Here is a 19,287-nt window from a genome sequence, read left to right on the forward strand (position 1 = left end):
TCACATAAGACTACTGTGTGTTCATATAGTAGACGATAACAGCGATATCAAAGTTGAACGTGTTCATGAGGTGACGGATGTTTCGTGAGTTCCTTTTGTATTTGCAAACTGAACGGAAGGAGCGGCGTTTCAAAAGCAGAGGGGAACCTCAAGCGCAACATTTATTTTTAGAAGGGCGTCAAATACAGTCGCTGGCGGAATGAGGGGAAGCGTCAAACTTTGTGCTGCTTTTCTGCAAAACACAAAGACTGAGCACAGAAACGGCCGACAGACACATTTGAATGATTCAGGTGATTCGGACAGGTAGGAACAGGACTCCAGCACGTTGCACATCAACAAAATCCAGAATTCACTCAAGATGTAGTTGGTTCTTCACTGGAAATTGATTTTATTCATTGATTTCTGCTCGTATGGGCAAATAAAATGGTTCAGGTTAAATGGTTTAAGATGGATGAAGGCTATTTCGTAAAGAACATTTATTTTAATTTTATTTTTTTACTTTGTACGGACAATGGGAAAAAAACAGGGCTTGTGTCTACATTCACAGGTATTTTGACCTTTTAATCCTCGTCGTCAAAGAAAGAATGAATTCCCCTTCTTTGACGCACGCCCCGTGTAGGAACACCGCTTACGTGACTCAGGGTAGATGCTTCATACGTTGGGTGCTGTGGTATCAGCCACACAGAGTCGGAACACAGAATAAATATCTCGGAACAACCTTTTCCAAGTTCTCTATGTCCGTTTGTCAGTTTGGGACACGGCCCACGTGATTGGCACATTAGCTCATCTGAAATTTAAGACATTCCGGCTGGATTCTATATACAAGTTATTAATCATCAGGATTGCAGGTTTAACAATCTAATCTCTTTCAAAGGATGATGAAAAAAAAAACCGAAAGAAAACACGGTGGAATGTGAAAAGGAATCTAGAGTCTCGGCACGTTGCGGCAACGGAACGCAGATCTTATCTAAAAAAAAACAAAAAAAACTGCGGCCGTACGTTGTTACGGTGAGAGGACAGATCCAAAGAGCGACGGCCGCGTGAGGGGCAGGTACCGGGTTAGGAGGCGCCTTTAGCCCTCAGCTTGGACAGCAGCATCTCGTTCTTCCGACACTCCTGTTGGGAAGAGAGTACGACGCCAGAGTCAGCGCAGCGAACACAGCAAAAAATAAATAAATAAATACATAAAAATTTAAAAAGCATCGACACATTCTGCTCCACGGAGCGAAACCGGGAGATCGTTCCCTGCCCGCGTCTGACGAGCAGCAACCGCCACGGAAAACGGAAACGCTCCAAACTGCAGTTCGGAAAACGGCCACTAGAGGCTGCTTCAGAAAAACCTAGCGGTTGTGGGGAGGTCAAAGGGACAAGAAACAAACGTTCGATCCCCTCAAGATGAGGCGTACACTCCCCACACGGTCTTGACAGGAAACAGAGTCAGAACGTTGTGTACGTTACGCGGAGGAGATGCACGTGTGAACACAAATGTCCTAATGAGTTGAACCGGGCATTAAAGAACTGTCAGAACTGTCAACGCTGACCTCACCAGGGGTCCTCACTGAGCCACACACATAGGCTCCGCTACCTTACTGTACTGTATGTAGCATACTGTACCGCATACTGTGTCTGGGTTGTTTGGTGTTACTGTACTGTATAAAATTTTATTTTATTCTATAAGTATTGGACTTAATGTATTACGCTTTAGGAATCAGTTAGTTGGTCTAATAGAAAGAAATTTTCTTAAGTAGCTACTGTGTTCAGTCTAGGACATATTGTGTGTAATCACCGGGTGCTCGCATTAACATTTCACTGCATATATGTATGAAAGTATGTATATGTATGTGACGAATAAACCTCTTGAATCTTGAATCTAAAGAGACTTCACCCAGCCAGCAGCCGAGCCCCAAGTCTGCATAATGTCTGATCCAGCGGTACGTGTGAACAGAGCAGGCGACCCGCAGAATTCAGTCGGCGAGCGGGCGTGTCGCGTGTTCATGACTGCGACGGGCGCACGACACAGACGTCATCCGCACGCGGACGCGCCCGCTCGCCGAGGGTGGAGAAGGGTCAGAGCGCAGCTGCTCTCTACCCCTTCCTGCTTTCCTTTGTTATTCCTTTCCGCTCTCTCGTTTCTGTCGGGGATTCGTTTGAAAACGTGGAGTACCGACGCAAAAAAAAACAAAAAACAACAGTTACCCAATTAAGTCGGTAGCCTCGTCCACCATCTTGGGTGCAAAACTCTGCAGCTTCCTGCAGGCTCTACCCAGGCTCCACCCCTCGCCCAAACCCAACAACGGTGGTACAACATCCGAACCTGATCATCTGAACATTGTCTGGAGTCCATGTGTGAAAGCAGCTTCAGCTTGAAGAGGTTTTTGAAAGTCTTTGCTCCCATGGATTAGCAGCTCAGTACCAGCACAATAAAATGATCTGACTATAATAACGCACTGCGTGGTTTGTGTGGAGTGAAAAATGAGAATGATTTATTTTAGAATGAACTATGCTGACAAATTAAATGCAGATTTCACGACAAATATATATTTAGTGAGAAAAAAATGAAATAAAAAAAATGAAAACCTAAAAGATGTTATATTTGGATTACATCTTATAATTTCTGAAAACGGTACAATGGGCTTCCCAACAGCCCCAGTTTGGAAAGCCCATACCGTTTTCACACAAAAATGAGCCGGTCGGGCCGGGATTTTTATTTTATTTTATTTTTTAAACACGGCTCGACCGACTGATAGTAGGTGATTGACACCTTTCCCATTGCCAGGAGAAATGCCGTTTTTTATTTCTGGTGCATCACGTTCGTCGTCGCGAACACGCCGGAAAAGGGGCGTGTCATGGTTCCAGTGTGATAGGGAACAAAACAGTAGCGGAGACAGCAACTTCAACAAACGACGACATGAAACCATAAAACGAAAACTTAAAAATTAATTGATAAAAAAGTACTTTTGAGTCGTTCAAAAGAATCTGATCGTTCATGAAGGAACCGACACACAGCGTGGAGCACCGGCAGTATGGAGTATCAGTGCTGCTGGTACCGATCCCAACACTGACAACATTTCATGGTTCCCCATGCCGATAAAAAGTCAATAACTTCTGATTTTGGATTCTAAATGGGATGAAATGATGGAATGATACAGGGATAGTCCTGTCTATCATCATCATCATCATCACGCAGGTAAAGGGGCCAAAATTAGAGGGTGGACACGGGTGTCCTGTTCAAATCAGAGCCGATCGGAGGTGGAGCCGATTAAAACCCGGGATTATTGCAGGGTCATTTGACGAGGGACTGAGACCCGGGTTTTTCCCCTTTCCCACCGGTGACAAATGCCGGATGTAAGCTGGTGTGACCAGGTTTCTGGCGCAGTGAGAAAGAGGTATAATGTATGACTGAGTTTCACCTCTTTAAAGTCCTTGACTGTTTTGAAGTAGAGCCTCTGTTTGTCCAGCAGCTCCAGGTAGTCGTCATTCAGCTGATCCCTCCTCATCTTATTCTCCTGCTTCTTCTTCTCCATCTGACGGAACACACAGAAGAACCCAGGGAGAGGTTTGGAGGAGATAAACACGGCTACCGGCTCAAAACCCTGCACGTCCTAAGGAAGTCCCACAGGCTGTTGTACTACGTCAATGGGTACTTCAACAACATTGTTAGACCTTGTCTCCTGACACCAAAGAAAACACACATAAATGTCAAATAATACACAGAATAAGTCTCCTGTATGTATTTGTACTTATAAATATTTTATATATAATTACATTAAAATATGTATATTACCATATGGTCAAATTCAACACCCGAATTTCCTCCCCAGGGATTAATAAAGTGGGATTTTACATCATATTTTCGTTATGATATTGAACAAAAATAAATCATGGATTCCCTCATAAATTCCCTGTAGAGCAGATGTTCAACAGTTAGAAGTTAGAAGACGACCAAAGACTCCACCATGCGGTAGGAGACGTTCCCGGAGTTTAAAAACAGAGGTGGGAACAGGCGGCTACGGCTCAACCCGGCTCCACCTTCTCAAACAGGAAATCCTCGTTTCCTCAAACGCGACGTGAGCGACGGCGCTGCACCTTGATGCGACTGTGCTTGATGCCCTCCACGATCTGCTCCATCTGTCTGAGGAACTGCTCCCTGGCCCCCGAGGACGACATGGCTCTGGGGAGGAGTCAGGACAGGGTCACTCGTCTCTTTTCACTCAGTTTGTCATTCTGCACAACAGAAATAATGACATCACAGCTCCAACGCGCTGCGGTATAGCGCTGTGGCGTGTGATCATGTTGAAATACATTTAAAGCTGCGTCACAGCTCCACCATCACTGGATAACTCAGGAGCCACAGACCGTATCAACGTGCAAACCGCCACGGCGACCGTACTCACTGCTGGAAGTTGTCGTGGATGGAGTTCAGCAGATTGACCTGCAGACACCAGAGCACAGATGGAGTGCGTCACAGATCCAGCGGTTTAGGTGGGATGAGATGTTTCTGCTGAAGGTTGTGTCGCACGCCCCCCCTCATGAACACATCCGAGGCCCGTTTGTAAAAGTAAACGGTGGAGCCTCAAGCCTGGACTCCGCTCAGAGATTCTACTCGGATCGCGTCGTGTGAAATGATTCAACTCGGCTGTTGCGACGGCGTACAGCGCTCACGTCCACGTTTTTCCAATTTGTTCAGAATAATTTCTGTATATATATTAAAAAAACCTATTATATTAAAAATCACTTTTTTTTCTCACAATATTAAATAAAACAAAAAAAAAAATCTGATGAAAAATATATGTGATGAAAAAATAAAAGTGGTTAGCATACATCACAGCAACGTGAACAGTGTTATTTACTGTGACTGAAGCTACTCCCATGGCCAAGTGAGCACAGGCGAAACATTGTTTTGAAAACAGTAAATGTGCAGTTTTAAAGACTTTACACGACAGGGACAATAACATTCCGTCCGTAGAGAGATTTCCCCTTTTCCTCCCAAAGTCCATATCTGGGGGAAGGTTTGTGCTCTGACTTCTCCTGCTGTGTTTACCTCCTTCTCCAGATAAACCTTCTTGTCGTCCAGCGTGTTGTACAGGGTGAAGAACTGCTTGGTCTCCTTGTGAGTTGCAGAAACTGAGACAAGCAAAAATAAATAAAATAAATTATTTGGAGAACATTTCCCTCCTATTGAAAAGGTCTTTATTTTGCGATAAACACAGCAGGTTCTTCCTTTATCCCGCTGCCCCCGTGCTCCAACTACGAGCCTGATCCGTTTCACTCAGAGATGCTGTGGTTTATATTAACGCCACATTTGACATTTCTCTAAATATTTAAATATTCCACGGCATGGCGCAACGATGGAACCCACCCTGGCCGTAGAGCTCGATGAACCTCTTCTGGTACTGGGTCAGCTCCGCCCGGCTGGGGACCTCGTCAATCTTGCGCTGCAGGATGGCGATTTCCCGGTTCCTCCGCGCCTGGGAGAGAGTGGAGCAACATGCGGTGACTTTGGAGTGCGGCGGCCGCGGGGGTTCATTTTCTGGAGCGTGGCCACTGATTCCGCCTCATATTTTGTATTTTGTTCCCTTCACTGTTATATATGAACAACTGTCATTCAATGGGAGCCGGTATTGTGTGCTTGTTCTTCTCTCTTCACCATCAACAGCCGGATCTTCTGCAGCTTCTCTCGGTCGGTGTTGTACTGCTTCTCGATCAGCTGGTTCCTCTCCTGAGGGGAGGGAAAGATGAAGTTCAAAGGGCGAATCAGTGCCCCCCCCGCGCTGCAGCGCACAAACCATGGACACGCGCAAAGACCGTTCACTTGGGAAAAAAAACGATTTAAAGAGAAGCAAACACGCAGGACCAGCCCAGGGTGACTTGTAGGCTGAGCAACGCAAGTCATAGAAAAAAACAACGGACCCGGGTCAAAACACTGTTCTGGGCTTTTGTTTTAACATTTTGTGAGAGTGGAAAGGGGGATTGAGGGATTTAGTTCTTTGGGGGTTTTCTTTTGTTTTTTTTGCTAGCTGCTCGAAAACTTCAGGCACAGTTATGGTGCATGACTCAAAGCCCCCACACCCGATGCGTACCTTGTTCTCCTCGGTGTCGTCACCTGCCGTGAGCTTCAAATCCTCAATGTTCTGCTGCAGGCGAGCCATCTCCTCCTGGACCAAATATTAAAGAAATATAGATATAAAAAAAAACCCCAAAATGGAGTTTCCAGTCATTTCTGTTCCATCTCACTATCTCAATCAAATGACAATCTACAGTATTGGGTGTATTCCTTTGTGTGTGTGTGTGTGTGTGTGCGCGCTCACTCTACAGTGCGTGCGGAACTCCTGCTCCTGCTGTTTCAGGTTCTCGTTCAAGGCGACCAGGGTCCTCAGTTTGTCCAGCAGGCTGTCAACAGCAGAGCAGGCCACCGTTAAGAGACACCATCTTTATTTGTACAGCACGGGGCCTTTCACGCAGCATCTCCGCGCGTTTGCAGATTTTAAAACATAGAATTTTTTTTTTAATAATACTTAGATACAAAGAAATAAAAAATATATATACAAGGATTTAAAGGCAAAAATATAGGTTTCAGATAAGCTTTAAATGATACATAAAAATATAGCACTCCTCTCAGTAAGAGGCCACAGCTGGATACCATTTATTATTATTAATATTATTATCATCATCATCATCATCATCTTATTATTATTATTATTATTATCATCATATTATTATCATTATTATTATCATCATTATCATTATTATCATTATCATCATCATTTATCCTAAATCTGCCTGGTCGTCGTTTCCTCAGCACATACGCTCCGTCGGCCTGGGACTCCACCTCCTCCAGGGAACTCAGCTCCGCCTGCAGCTTCTCCGTGTACTCTGTGGCCTGCAGAGAGGGACACAGCCACAGAGGTTGGAGCAGCTTTCTCTCAATCTGTGACGGGATTTGCAGGTTTTTTTGGCTTCTTTTCGTAGAAACGCTGCAGAAAAGATGAGTTTCGGCCTCCAGAGTGTACTTGTAGCTGGAACGTGGAACGTTGCTTGGGCTTTGGACGGCGCTCAAATGGCGTTACAATAACGGAGGAATTTCAAACTACAATAATATTGAGACCACAGATTTTGAAAACAAACTGTTAATTATTCATTTATGAATAGTTTTGTTTCAATAAAATCAGATAGAACATGAAACCGTCGCCGTGACATCACAACCTCAAAGTGACCCCGGCCGGTGTACGAATGTTTCATTGAAATGAGGCCGATCACAATTCAAAACTCCTCAAACAGAGGCGCTTCTTACCTCCGTCAGCTTCGTCTTGGCCTCGTCGCAGCCTGTCTTCAGCTCCCTGTGCCTGGCTTGCAGCTGCGCACACACAAACAAAACATGACCGCGCGGCTTTCACACTGAGAGTTATAAAGTTTGAGGGGTTTATTTTGGAAACGGGACTGAGCGACGCGGAAGATGTTCCTTATCACTGTTATTGCATTTTTTTTTTAAATTTAAAGTCCATCTTTCAGTGCAGCGGTGACGTGTGAGTGGTTGTGTAAAGGCTCCCGCAGTCCTTACCTCTTCCAGTTGTTTGGTCTTCTGCTGGATCTGTTTGTTGAGCGAGGCCGTGGTCCTGCGGTGCTGCTGGAGCGGACCGAACCGCTCGGGCCGATCCTCCGACGACAGCTCAGACTGCTGCAGAGAGAGAGAGAGAGGGAGAGAGAGAGTCTGGTTCTGCTCATTTTGACAACTCTATGATATATAGGAATGGGCTAATAAAGACAATTTTAATAATTGTTTTTTTTGTTTTTTGTTTTTTTTAATGGCAATTACTGCAGAATTCACCTGGTTAATGCAATGGGGTCAAGACTATGACAATATCACATTTAGATCACTAGTAGCAGTCACTGCAACATAATTCCCCTCATACAGAGTAACAGTGATGTTTGGCTGGAACTCACCTTCTCAGCGTACTCTGAGGCGATCTGTTTGATTTCCTCAGACTGCAGTCCTACTATCTGACCCACCGCACTGGCAGTGAGCCTCCCCTGTCGGGAAAGCAGAGTTCAGTCACAAACTGCAGGTTTTTCCTCTTGTAAATATATATATATATATATATATATATATAGTATAGTATATATTAAGTATTCACAAATAGTCTCAATTACAGAAGGTAATCAATTAACTTCACACCTACTTTAAACCACTTGTGTTTTTTGGACCTACTTCCCATCTATTTAAGCAAAATTGTCGGAATAACAGCTAACGAGAAAACATTATTTCAAGACCAGATCTTATTACAGATAAGTCGACTGCTCGTTTATACAGAATATATGAAGACAAATGGAGGCTGTTGAACAGTAAGTTTGCTAAAGGCCCAGTAGAACATGAATGCGTTTCCACACAGCAGAACAGTGCTCCTTACCTCCTCAGTCGCCATGGCAGCCATATTGGTCATCAGGGTTTTGATACGCAGCTGAAGGGAGTCCAAATAAAAGGCAAACCGACAAAACGAATAGAAACCAGTTACTTTCTTACTTGACGATAAATAAAGAACGAGCAGTTTGGAGAGAAAAGTGAGGGAGCCCTTGGCCGACCTCCTCAGCGGCCTGCAGGTCCTCCTCCTCCGACACCTCCGCCATCCCGGAGGGCGTGGCCTGAGCGCCCGCAGCCGAGGAGGCCTTCCGCTCCTCCGCCTAAAGGCAAACAGGGAGACTGGATCTTAAAAACAAATATACATATATTCTAGAAACTTGAGATGACACGCTGTTAAAATGCAGGGGGGTGAGGGGTGAGGTGGATTAAAGAACCTGATATTAGCACATTAAGATAGAAAATCTGTGACGCATAGCTTAAATTGAAAGATGAAGAAAAACAACCTGAACCTGTGTCGTTAGATTTACTATGAGCACTGAGAATCCGGTCGTTCATCGTGTTTTTAAATTCACTGAAAAACACTCACGTCATAGATATAATAACTGAAACTTGTATGAGTGGGTGTTTTCTTTCCTTTCAGTATTTTATTACTACATACTCGTGCCGTCATTCATTGCATCTTAAAATCAATGACGTATCATTTGCAGTGTTTACTGATAATAGCAAAGCGTTCAGAAGGCTCAAACCAGCGTGTAAACATGTGAGTTTCAATCCATTTTATCGACACCTACTTTTCCTTGTTTGGAATGCTTGCTGAAGCCGTAACGTCTGAGGAAACAAAGAAGAGGAAGAGGAGAAAAAACAAGACAAAAAAAACCAAAACAGGTCGTAAGTCACTGACAAACACACTGTGCAGGAAGAGCTCCACTGAAAACAAGTCACGCCACAAACAAAAACCTCCAAACAGCTTGTTTGCCTGTACGCCAGGCGGAACCAGTAGCAGAGGTTTGAAACACGTCAAACGTGCGCGGACATGCGCGTTCAAGCACCCCGGCGGGAGCAGCAACGGGCAGAAAACAGAAAAACCCAATGAAAGTCTAAATCACATCACACCAGGCTCTCATACTCACAGCAGGTAATCTGACATTCTAGTGCGGGGACGGAAAAGGTGAAGTGAGCGCGAGGCCACGGCAGGGAACTAAAACACCCGGCGAGCGGCGACGGCGCCCGGGCGTGGCCAACGTGACACCTTCACAAACACAGTGAACTGCTCGGAAATGTAAGGAAGGAGAGGTTTCACTAACACTTAAAAAAAAACAAGAAAAACAAACAAACAAACCAGCTTCCTCCACGTTGTGCGGTGGGGTGGGGGGTGGAGGGGGGGGGGGTGAGAGACGGACAACAGCAAGTTAAAAAAGGAAAAGAAAGAAAGAAGGGCGGAGTGAAGGAGCGCCGCCTCACCTGCCGTACTCCAGGAGGGTGGAGTGGACCCGCGACTCCTCGTCCAGCAGCTCCCCGGCCTCCACCTGCCTCTTGTACTTCCTCCTGGGTTTGTATACTTCCTGTGAGCCCGGCGCGGGCACCACCCGGATGAAACGGCGGATCGGAGGAGCGCACCGGCGGAGAACACAAAACAGGAAAAGCAGAGTCAAGCGCCTTCCGCAAAAGTAGGCGCGGCCACCGCTGCGAGAGCGGGCGGGAGGTCCTTCTCAAGGCGGGTTCCAAAACACCAAAACAGAGACAACGTTAAAAACGGGACTCGTCATCAGAAGACTGCTCAGTTAAATTAAAATGTGTGCTGACTAGAAAATAAACTTCATTTAATATAATACGAGAGAGAACTTTAACCCCTGAGTTCCATTTGGATTTGTTTTATTTATTTACCCCCAAAAAAAACCCTTTACCCCCAAAAACAACATAAATATCAATTTTGATTAATACACCGTGACACTGTTATCAGTCAGGATTCCATTGCATGTGTCATATCCATTATTATATTCTAATAACTGCAGGCACGCCTACGTGGTGGTTGGATAATTTTACTTTGGCGTGCGACAGGTTTTATTTATATCATCAAAGTTATAAAAATAGTTCTTTGACTCACCGATACGTCGAGAACAGCCTTCATGGCCTTGCTCTTCCTCTGCAGGAACTCCTCATCCTGCAGCACAGTGTGGAGGCACACAGCTAGTTCCCAGCTGGAGTGTTCAGCGGCGTCTCATGATTATGATTCATCATAATAACCATCAAAAATGGAGACAACCCTGTTTAATCATCAGGTTAGATAAGCTGACCGATGAATTACAACCCCTGAACGCCGTTTTTGTTCCCAGACAACACAGAGCAGTTAGCTAAAGTGACAGTCATCTTTTTGAGATAAAATTCCCTAAAAAAGGGGAAAGTTTTGTCACCTGCTGAGACAAAAAAAAACAACAACATGAAAAGGCCTCTAGGGGGCAGCATCACCGCAGCGAGAGTCCAGACCAGGGCTCGGTCGGTTCAACGGCGACGGGTTCAAGGAAACGAATCATCCACTAAAACCTCAACCTCAATGCTGAGCACAACGCATCATGGGAGGTTTTGCAGAACGGCACTTCGCCTGTGGAACGGCCAGCGCCACTGAACCTGAGTGCTCTTTTAAAAAGGCCTCAAAACTGTGAGTTTCTACCTGTTTTTTTGTTTATTTTAAGCACGTTTTTTTCCCCCTTAAAATGAAAAGAATATACAAATATAATGCTTGATTATTACTATACTGAATCTTCCTCGTGTTGAGTTTTGTTTTTCTGAGACCGTCACCTCTGGGAAGCTGTGCGTCTTCTGGAACTGGGAGATGGAGTACGCTCGGACGTAGTCGCCCATCTCCTCCCGGGTCTCGATGGCCCTCTTCACCAGCCACTGGAGGAGGAACAACACGTCGTCAGGAATAAAACTAACCCACTCATCATGTAATCGTGAGTCATTTGTGAATCATGGAGGAATTGTAGATCCATTGTTAAAAAAAAAAAAAAAAAAAAAAAAAAAAAAAAAAATTATATATATATATATATATATATATATATATATATATATATATATATATATATATATATATATATATATATATATATTAGGTTTAAGTGTTGGGCTGCACTATTTTCAGAGCATGTGCACCTTTTTAACGATGCTCTGGGATCAGTTCTAAAACCGGCTCCGTATCACCGGTAAACATTCAGTGTGTGACGCTGCCCTGTTTGCCCACCTGCACCACGGGGAAAATGTGGATGAAGTCCAAGCCCTGGATCTGGTGCGGCTCCAGGCGGTGAGGACACTTCATCTTGGGCAGAACAGAGACGATTTTCTCCGTGAGGCCTCTGGGGACAAGGGAGAGCATCAGGGGTCACGTGAAGCTGCGCCAGGGTTAAACACCATCATCACCATCATCATCATAATCACCATCGCCGTGCAGCCCCTTCCAAAGGTCTGGGGAAACCAGCTTGTACTTTAGAGCTATTTACATTTTTTGGCCGATGGTGGAGTTTTCCTGGAAGAGCAGATCCACATCGATGTCGAAGTTGCAGGTTGTGATGCACCAGGTCATCCCACCGACCACCTGAGGGTGGAGCCAAAAAGAGAAGCGGGTTGCAACTACACCTGTCCACCTATTCAGCAAAAAACGTGTTAACCTTCGACGTTACAAATGTTTGAAAAGGTGCCCTGTGAAGACAGATGAGCGTGAGGAGAGGGCGGGGAGCGCGCCGTCCCTCGTTTTGAACTACAAACACTTCTCCGTGTACTCTGCGGCACCTTGTCGAAGGGCGACAGTCCCTTGATGCGGGCTCTGAAGTACCCGGCCGCCAGCAGCAGCTCCAGGATCTCCGCCAGTTTGACGTTCTGCTCCTCATCCTCTCTGGTCTCCACCTGCAAAACGGACGCATTTTGAGAGAGTCTTAAAAGATAATAATAATAATAATAATAATAGTAAACAAGCAGGGTCTTTTCACGGGTAAAAACAGCTGGAAGCCGCCACAGTCAGTACAGGAGTGTTTGACTGAGGTGCATGTGAATCACGCCCACCAGCTCTGTTAACCTCCACTGTGTTCAGCCATCCCATAATGTTCGCTGTGAAAATCGACAGCCATCGGGAAATGGCCCCCACCCATCGACGTGAGTATCATGTGGTGGTGGTGGTGGTGGTGGTTTACGGGATATCTAGTGCGTGACGCAAGTGAACGTCGCTCCAGCTGAACTCAACGAGCCTCACATGCGTAGGGAAGACGTTTACACCACCCACGCAAATGGAAAACAACAACAACAGGTGGAGGAGAAACCCGAAAAGTGAAAACATGAAACTGAAAAATGAAACTATTGCAGTGAAAGAAAACGTTTATACAGATAAGTAAGTATACAGATACAGTTAAGGTAAACTTAAACAAGAATAGAACATTATATATATATATATATATATATATATATATATATATATATATATAATTGACAGAAACATGTCAATGCTCTCTATATATAAATGTTGCTGTTAAACGTCCCTCCAGACAAGTGAGACCACATTGTAAACACGGATCATAACCAGTGGGACGTAGGTCGCCTGTCGCTCGCTCCTTCCGGGCGAAGGCAGCGTTCGCACGGGGTGCTATCACAGCTTCCACCGCGGACCGTCATGGAGACCCGGCGCGGCGTGGAGCGGAGCTGTTCACCTGGATCAGGTTGCCCTCCTGGTCGTACTGGGCGCCTATCCTGGACCCGGTCCTCACCCTGTGGAAGACGGACGCCGCCGCCGCCGCCATGTTGGAGTGTGGCGGCGTCACGTGATGACGTGATCAAACCACGTGCGGCGCGCTCCCGCGGGGACATCCCATAAAAAACACCGTCGAGGCGCCTGTTTGGAAACACGAAAAGAGAGAATTTATCAAATTGAGATTTTGTTTTACACTTTATTTTTTTTTATTTTTAGCCAAGCTGACTGGCACAACGTGCTACGTTTGACAGTCAATTGTCGATACAGAGATTTATCGTTAATTGTTTAATTTATTGTTAATTTCTTTAATAAAATGTATATAAACAATGCGTGTTTTATTTATGTCGCAATGCTAGGTTTATTTCATATTGCTATGTTGTGTTGATGTGAGCTGGCCCTATGCATCGTGTCCTCCCATCTTAATATTCGTTTTATTGTTTTGTTGTCTTATGTTCTCAACGTTTTTCAACGTTTGTCTCTAAATCAATACAATTCACTACGCGATTCGACGCTTGTCCACTAGAGGGGGATCGAGCGCCGCGGAAAAACCTCCCCAAGCGCGACCCGGAAGAAGAAGGCAGTTTTTGCGACGGCGGAGTCCAATTGTGGGCAATCTTTTTACGTCGCTGGCTCGACCGGCGGCACACGTGTGTATACACACGGGTCGGTGGGAGCCAACATGGCGAAGGCGCCGAGAAGGGGAGCGAGTGAGACGGCGCGTCGCAACAAGAGCGATGTCATAAAGAAAGGCAAGAAAGGGAGAGTTGCCAAGAAGGCTAAAGGCGCGACGGAGATCACCAAAAACACCGCGGTGGAGAATAAGGCTGTGGATTACGACGACGGGGGGGAGGAGGAGGAGGACGGGGGGTTACCGGACGAGATGGACGAAGACATCCCCAGTGGGGACGAAGGAGGCCCCGGCGATGAGAGAAGGCACCAGAAGCTGCTGGAGGCCATCAGCGCCCTGGGCGGTAAGAAGAAGAGGAAGCTGGCCGAGAGGTCCGAGGCGACCGTTCAGATGTCCGAGTTCTCCGTCAACGCAGAGGGCGAAGGTGACAAGATCGACCTTTCCGACCTGATCGAGACCGCTGGCAAGACCCCCGGTGTCTCGGCCAAGACCAAATCCCAAATCAAGAGCCTGCAGTTCAGCAGAAAAACCCTTGATTCTCCCCTCAGCAGGCAGGAGACTGAGAGGATCCAGAGGGACCTGGCCTACCAGAAGACCGCCGAGGAGGTTTCCCGTTGGAAGAGCATCGTCAAACAGAACAGCAAGGCCGAGCAGCTGGTCTTCCCCCTGAACCAGGAGCCGTCTGGTCCCAAACCCTTGGAGCAGGTGGTGTGTGGGTGGAAAGCACAGACTCCGCTGGAGCAAGAGATCTTCCGCCTGCTGTCGGTCAACAAGCAGCCGGTGAACGACCCCGTCCTCACCCCTATGGAGGAAGACTCCCTGAAGGCCATGAGTCTGGAGGAGGCGAAGATCCGTCGCGCGGAGCTCCAGAAGGCCAGAGTGCTGCAGTCTTACTACGAGGCGAAGGCCAAGAGGGAAAGGAGCATCAAGAGCAAGAAATACCATAAGGTGCACAACAAAGCCAAACGCAAGGACTTTGTCAAGCAGTTTGATGAGATGGTGAAGACGGACCCCACCGCTGCTCTGGAAGAGCTCAGCAAGATGGAGACGGCGAGGATGCAGGAAAGGATGTCGCTCAAACACCAGAACAGCGGCAAGTGGGCCAAATCGAAGGCCATCATGGCGAAATACGACCAGGGAGCCCGTAAAGCCATGCAGCAACAGCTGGAGGTCAACAGAGATCTGACTCAGAAGAAGTCAGCCACGCTGAACGATGACGAAGAAGGTGCCGAAGAGGTGTCGGATGCCGAGGCGCTTCCTGATTTTGTGAACGACGCTGAGCCAGGGCTGGACCCCGCAAACCCATGGATGAGAGGCAAACTCTCCATTGAACCAGCAGAAGCCGGGGCAGGGGATACAGCAGAGCTTACCGCAGAGATGCCTGGCAGTGCAACAGTCCAAGAGGAGAATGAGGAGGAGGAGGAGGAGGAGGGCACAGAGGAAACTGAGGAAGAAGCCCTACTGAGAGGTTTTGCCGCCAGGCGTAAAATGCGGAACGAATCTGAGAAAGACCCTCTTGTACATGCATTGAACCGCGATGAGGAGGCGACAGAGGAGAGCAAAGCTGAAGAGGAGGAGGAAGAGGAAGAGGAGGAGGAGGGGGCGGAGCTTGCAAAATTCACCAGCCTCTACCAAGGGCTGGCGGATGGCCAGCGGGAGGCCAGGGCCAAGGATGCCATGGAAAGCGGTGAAACGGATCCTTCCGCAGAGCTTGAGCAGGCGCTGTTCAGAGTCAGGAACCTCGAGGATGTGGAGCTCCTCGGTCAGGACGAGCCCCCTGACGAACACGCGACGGACGCGACGGACCCCCCGCCGTCCGCTCCACCCGAGACGCACAGAACAGCCAGAACCGGGAAGAGAAAGAGGGGGATCGACCTAAACAAAGTTCTCACCAAGGGGGCCAAAGTCATCGCGGTTCCGTTCGCCCCGACCACTGTGGAGGACGCGGAGGAGAAGGACGAGCAGAGGGGCATCATCAAGGAGGCGTTTGCCGGGGACGACGTCGTCTCCGACTTCCTGAGGGACAAGCGCAGCGAGGAGCAGGCGGGGAAGCCGAAGGAGGTGAACCTGACGCTTCCCGGGTGGGGCGAGTGGGGGGGCCTCGGCCTCAAGCCGTCCCGTAGGAAGCGGAGCAAGTTTAGGGTGAGGGCCGCGCCCCCCCCTCCCAGGAGGGACCGCGCCCTGCCCAGCGTCATCATCTCCCAGAAGCGGAACAGCGGCGTCAGCGTCCACCAGTTGAGTTCGCTGCCGTTTCCCTTCAAGAAACTGGAGCAGTTTGAGGGCACCATCCGGACCCCCATCGGTAGCACCTGGAACACGCAGCAAACGGTGAAGAAGCTCACCCTGCCCAAGGTCGTCACCAAGCTGGGCGCCATCATCGAGCCCATGAGTCGGGAGGACCTGAAGAAGCACGAGAAGCAGATGAGGGCGAATGGGAATAAAAGTGAGAGTAAAAGCGGATCTCAGGGGGGGAAGATGCCCCGCAAAAGAGATTTCAGAAATCCTCAAAAGACCTAAAAATGAACGGGGGGGGATTCCTGGAACAAAAAACATGTTTTATACGACGTTGCTATTTTGGTAACCTTATGGACTTTTACTTCAGTGTCGGTGTAGTGGGCTGTTTGATTCCAGTCTATTTGCTTGAATCCACCTCTGAGATGAATTAACACGTTTGTATTTACTAAATATTGTGTTTACTATTTCATACTGTGTATTTGATTCAAAATTGTTTCAAAGTTATGTTTGCAACTTGAATAAATATCCTCATTGGCGTTAAAGAGGCGATGGCAGTCTGCGTGTGTAGTTCATGTGCAGTTGCATTAACAGGTGTGAGGAAAATATTTGAACTATTCATTTATTTATTTAAATATAATTGGGCAGTATGTGAAATATTTCATCTTCAAATTTTAAATCGGAATGTCCCTTCTCCGTGATAAACAAGGTTTTTCTTTTTTATGTATTTATGTTCATGATTCAATGTGCAGGTTCAGTGTGAACGAAATGTTTGTGTAGATCAAGCTCATCCGCCTTGTTCTGTCATCAATTGTTTCCTGGTGCGTTTTATTCATTCAGGAAACGATGTAACCTTCATGGTTTGTAGACCGAGTTCTTTCAAATTACCATATCAAAATTAATTCAGGGATATAAAGGTAGAAATGACGTCGGCCAAATTTAGCAGCCGTGCCTCATTGTCTCCGAGATCAAGAACAATAACGTATTTGGCAATGCTGTTCAAACTGACGGGACGGGCTTCCCTCTCAAGCTCTCATCAAACCTTACACCAAATATTATTTATAATAACTTACCCTTATTCAATAACCATGCAAATTACAGCCTTCCACTATTATAAAACCATAAAATCCAGCATTGTATCCATCTTAATGAAGGTGCTGCTGGAGACATTTCTACACCTCAAGGAGAATCCAGGGTCAAGTGACTTTTTGTCGCCACTGGGGGCGCTGTTTCCCGCAGGACGGATTTTTTTAAAAGCACCAAAAGGTGAACATCAGGTGAGTTGAATAATGTTGTTTTCAAAACAGATGTAAGGTAATCATGAAAATTAAAACTCACACAATATCTTCTCATGTCACGCTTGCTGTCTGTTCACAAGAGAAGACGAGGGCTCCCCAAATCATGTCTGAAAATGTAACTCCATCAACCCCTCTTTTTTTTGATTTAGAGGAAAATTGCTCCAGTTTTCTACAAATTTATATAATTGTTCTGTGGACTTGATTGGTGAGTTCATGTTAGAATTTCCGAACGTCCTTTTAAGCATTTACATTCACACCGTTTAATCTGGAAATACAAGTTCAATGGCAAGATCAACCGTTGACACTAGTGATAATAATGTTGGAGTTGACATTTCAAATTCAATCTGCTGAATAACTTTATTTTTACCACTCCTCGGCACATGGCATCGTTAGTATATGTTTACCGTCCTACAGAGTCTCATCACCGGTCTATCTTGCAAGACTTTGGGGGCTTGATGAAACCCGCGTAAAAACATGAGGCGAACTGGCCGTCACACCTACAAACCGTTCCCTCAAACTGTTTCGGGAAGGCAAACTATGTCCGTCAGTCGGGGCGTTAAAAGTTCAGAGCAGCGACAAGACCCGCTGATCACATGGCTCTTGGGTTTCGGAGTGTGACCGGCCACCGCTCAGCGGCCGCGAGTCAACAAGTTAATACAGAACAGTCACTTTCAGCCGAGTCTGTGCTCCACTTGGTTCTTCCCTCTTCTCTCGGGCTGGTGTTGATTTTCAATACATTCGTGAGGCTATGCAGCCTTGTGAAGCCATTACAGTTGGGTTAAACCTTCACACATGGGTGAGAGTGCATGCTGTGGCACCTGACGTCTCTGTATTTCACATGATAGACACTCTATTAAAGTGGGCCATCCCATAATGGACTATGCATCAGTGCAGGTAATGGTTGTCAGCTTGAGCGCCCAAGAGACAGTGGAGAATTCCATTAGAAAACCTATAGTTACTAAATCAGTCATTCTCTCCCCGCTCTCTGTTTCCCACTCTCTCTCTTTCTCTCTATAGAACTATCTCTTTCGGGCAATTACTACAGCTTCATACACCTCTCACAATGAAAAGAGAGCTAGTCCTTGGGACCTACCCCTGCCTGTTGGACTGCAACGACCGCAGACAGTGATTCTCACTCAAATATATGAAGGCCGCCTCAGCACTAAATCAGGGCACTGCGGTGTGTAAATGGACAACAGCTCCCGTGATGGACCGTGTTTTCCTCCATAGCGCCCATCTGTGAGAGCCGGTCAAATATTTGCTCTAGGATGAAGGAACGTTTATGCCTATCTAATGGGCTGGATGGAGCCCGGAAAGGGGAAATGGGAGAGGAGAAATATACTGATGATGCTGAGAGTGGCACGCCATACTGACTCGTGTTGTTTTAACTTATGCTTTATCGAAGTTGGTTTAATATCGGGACCTCATAGCACAAAAACTGTCCGTTATGTTTTGAAGGTGCGTTTTACCCCCCTCTGCACTCATCAGAGATTAAATACCTATGATTTTACATTCTCTTGCGTTGGCCCCGTGCCTTGATGTTGTTATATCGTCAACGGCAACATCCAGGTCCTACACTCATCTCCACAGTCTCTTTTCTTTTCTTTAAAGTTGTTCTTCTGATCGATTGTTTTTGTTTTTCTTAGTCCCTTGGGGTGGTGGGGATATATATATATATACAATATATATATACAATATAATATATACAATATATATATACGACAATAGGAAGGGCACATGGAGGAGCACATACAGAACAGCAACTACACAAACTGAATGGGTGTTTATTATTCTAAATTGCCAGCTAAGGGGATGAATATCAAATATAGTATTTTTTAAACCAAATGATCTTACCGGTTCCACTTTGACCTGACGTACACCAGTTTCATACACAGTATGTGTTCATTTATTATAGTTCTGTTTGGTGTGAAACAGTCAAAGACCCTTACATTTTATAAATGTATAACCCTGATTTTATTCTTGTCCACAGTGCATTATATTCCCTTGGTGCCCCGGTACAATCCAATTGGCTTTGTAGCCT

At 46.4% G+C, this 19,287-nt stretch overlaps 2 protein-coding genes across 2 annotated transcripts; one reads left to right on the top strand and one right to left on the bottom strand.

Annotated features, from left to right (window-relative positions):
* Nucleotides 1-364: 364 nt before the first annotated feature.
* Nucleotides 365-13,164, bottom strand: ccdc93 (CCC complex scaffolding subunit CCDC93; the record flags this gene model as incomplete). The annotated part of the gene is made up of 24 exons (XM_080018943.1): nt 365-1,116; nt 3,411-3,524; nt 4,087-4,171; nt 4,395-4,432; nt 5,042-5,124; nt 5,360-5,468; nt 5,648-5,719; nt 6,081-6,155; nt 6,309-6,390; nt 6,807-6,880; nt 7,292-7,354; nt 7,559-7,675; nt 7,942-8,028; nt 8,406-8,456; nt 8,578-8,676; nt 9,148-9,184; nt 9,487-9,504; nt 9,818-9,918; nt 10,461-10,517; nt 11,153-11,251; nt 11,595-11,706; nt 11,851-11,945; nt 12,140-12,253; nt 13,048-13,164. Coding segments are annotated over 24 exons (1,956 nt in total), but the record flags the coding sequence as incomplete, so codon positions are not given.
* A 603-nt stretch (nt 13,165-13,767) lies between these two features.
* Nucleotides 13,768-16,491, top strand: LOC307243973 (U3 small nucleolar RNA-associated protein 14 homolog A; the record flags this gene model as incomplete). The annotated part of the gene is made up of 1 exon (XM_080018944.1): nt 13,768-16,491. One exon carries the CDS (start codon nt 13,768-13,770, stop codon nt 16,231-16,233), a length of 2,466 nt encoding a protein of 821 aa, XP_079875070.1. The 3' UTR covers nt 16,234-16,491.
* Nucleotides 16,492-19,287: the final 2,796 nt, after the last annotated feature.

This window comes from Zeus faber (assembly GCF_960531495.2).
Source record: "Zeus faber genome assembly, chromosome: 18".
Lineage (NCBI taxonomy): Eukaryota > Metazoa > Chordata > Actinopteri > Zeiformes > Zeidae > Zeus > Zeus faber.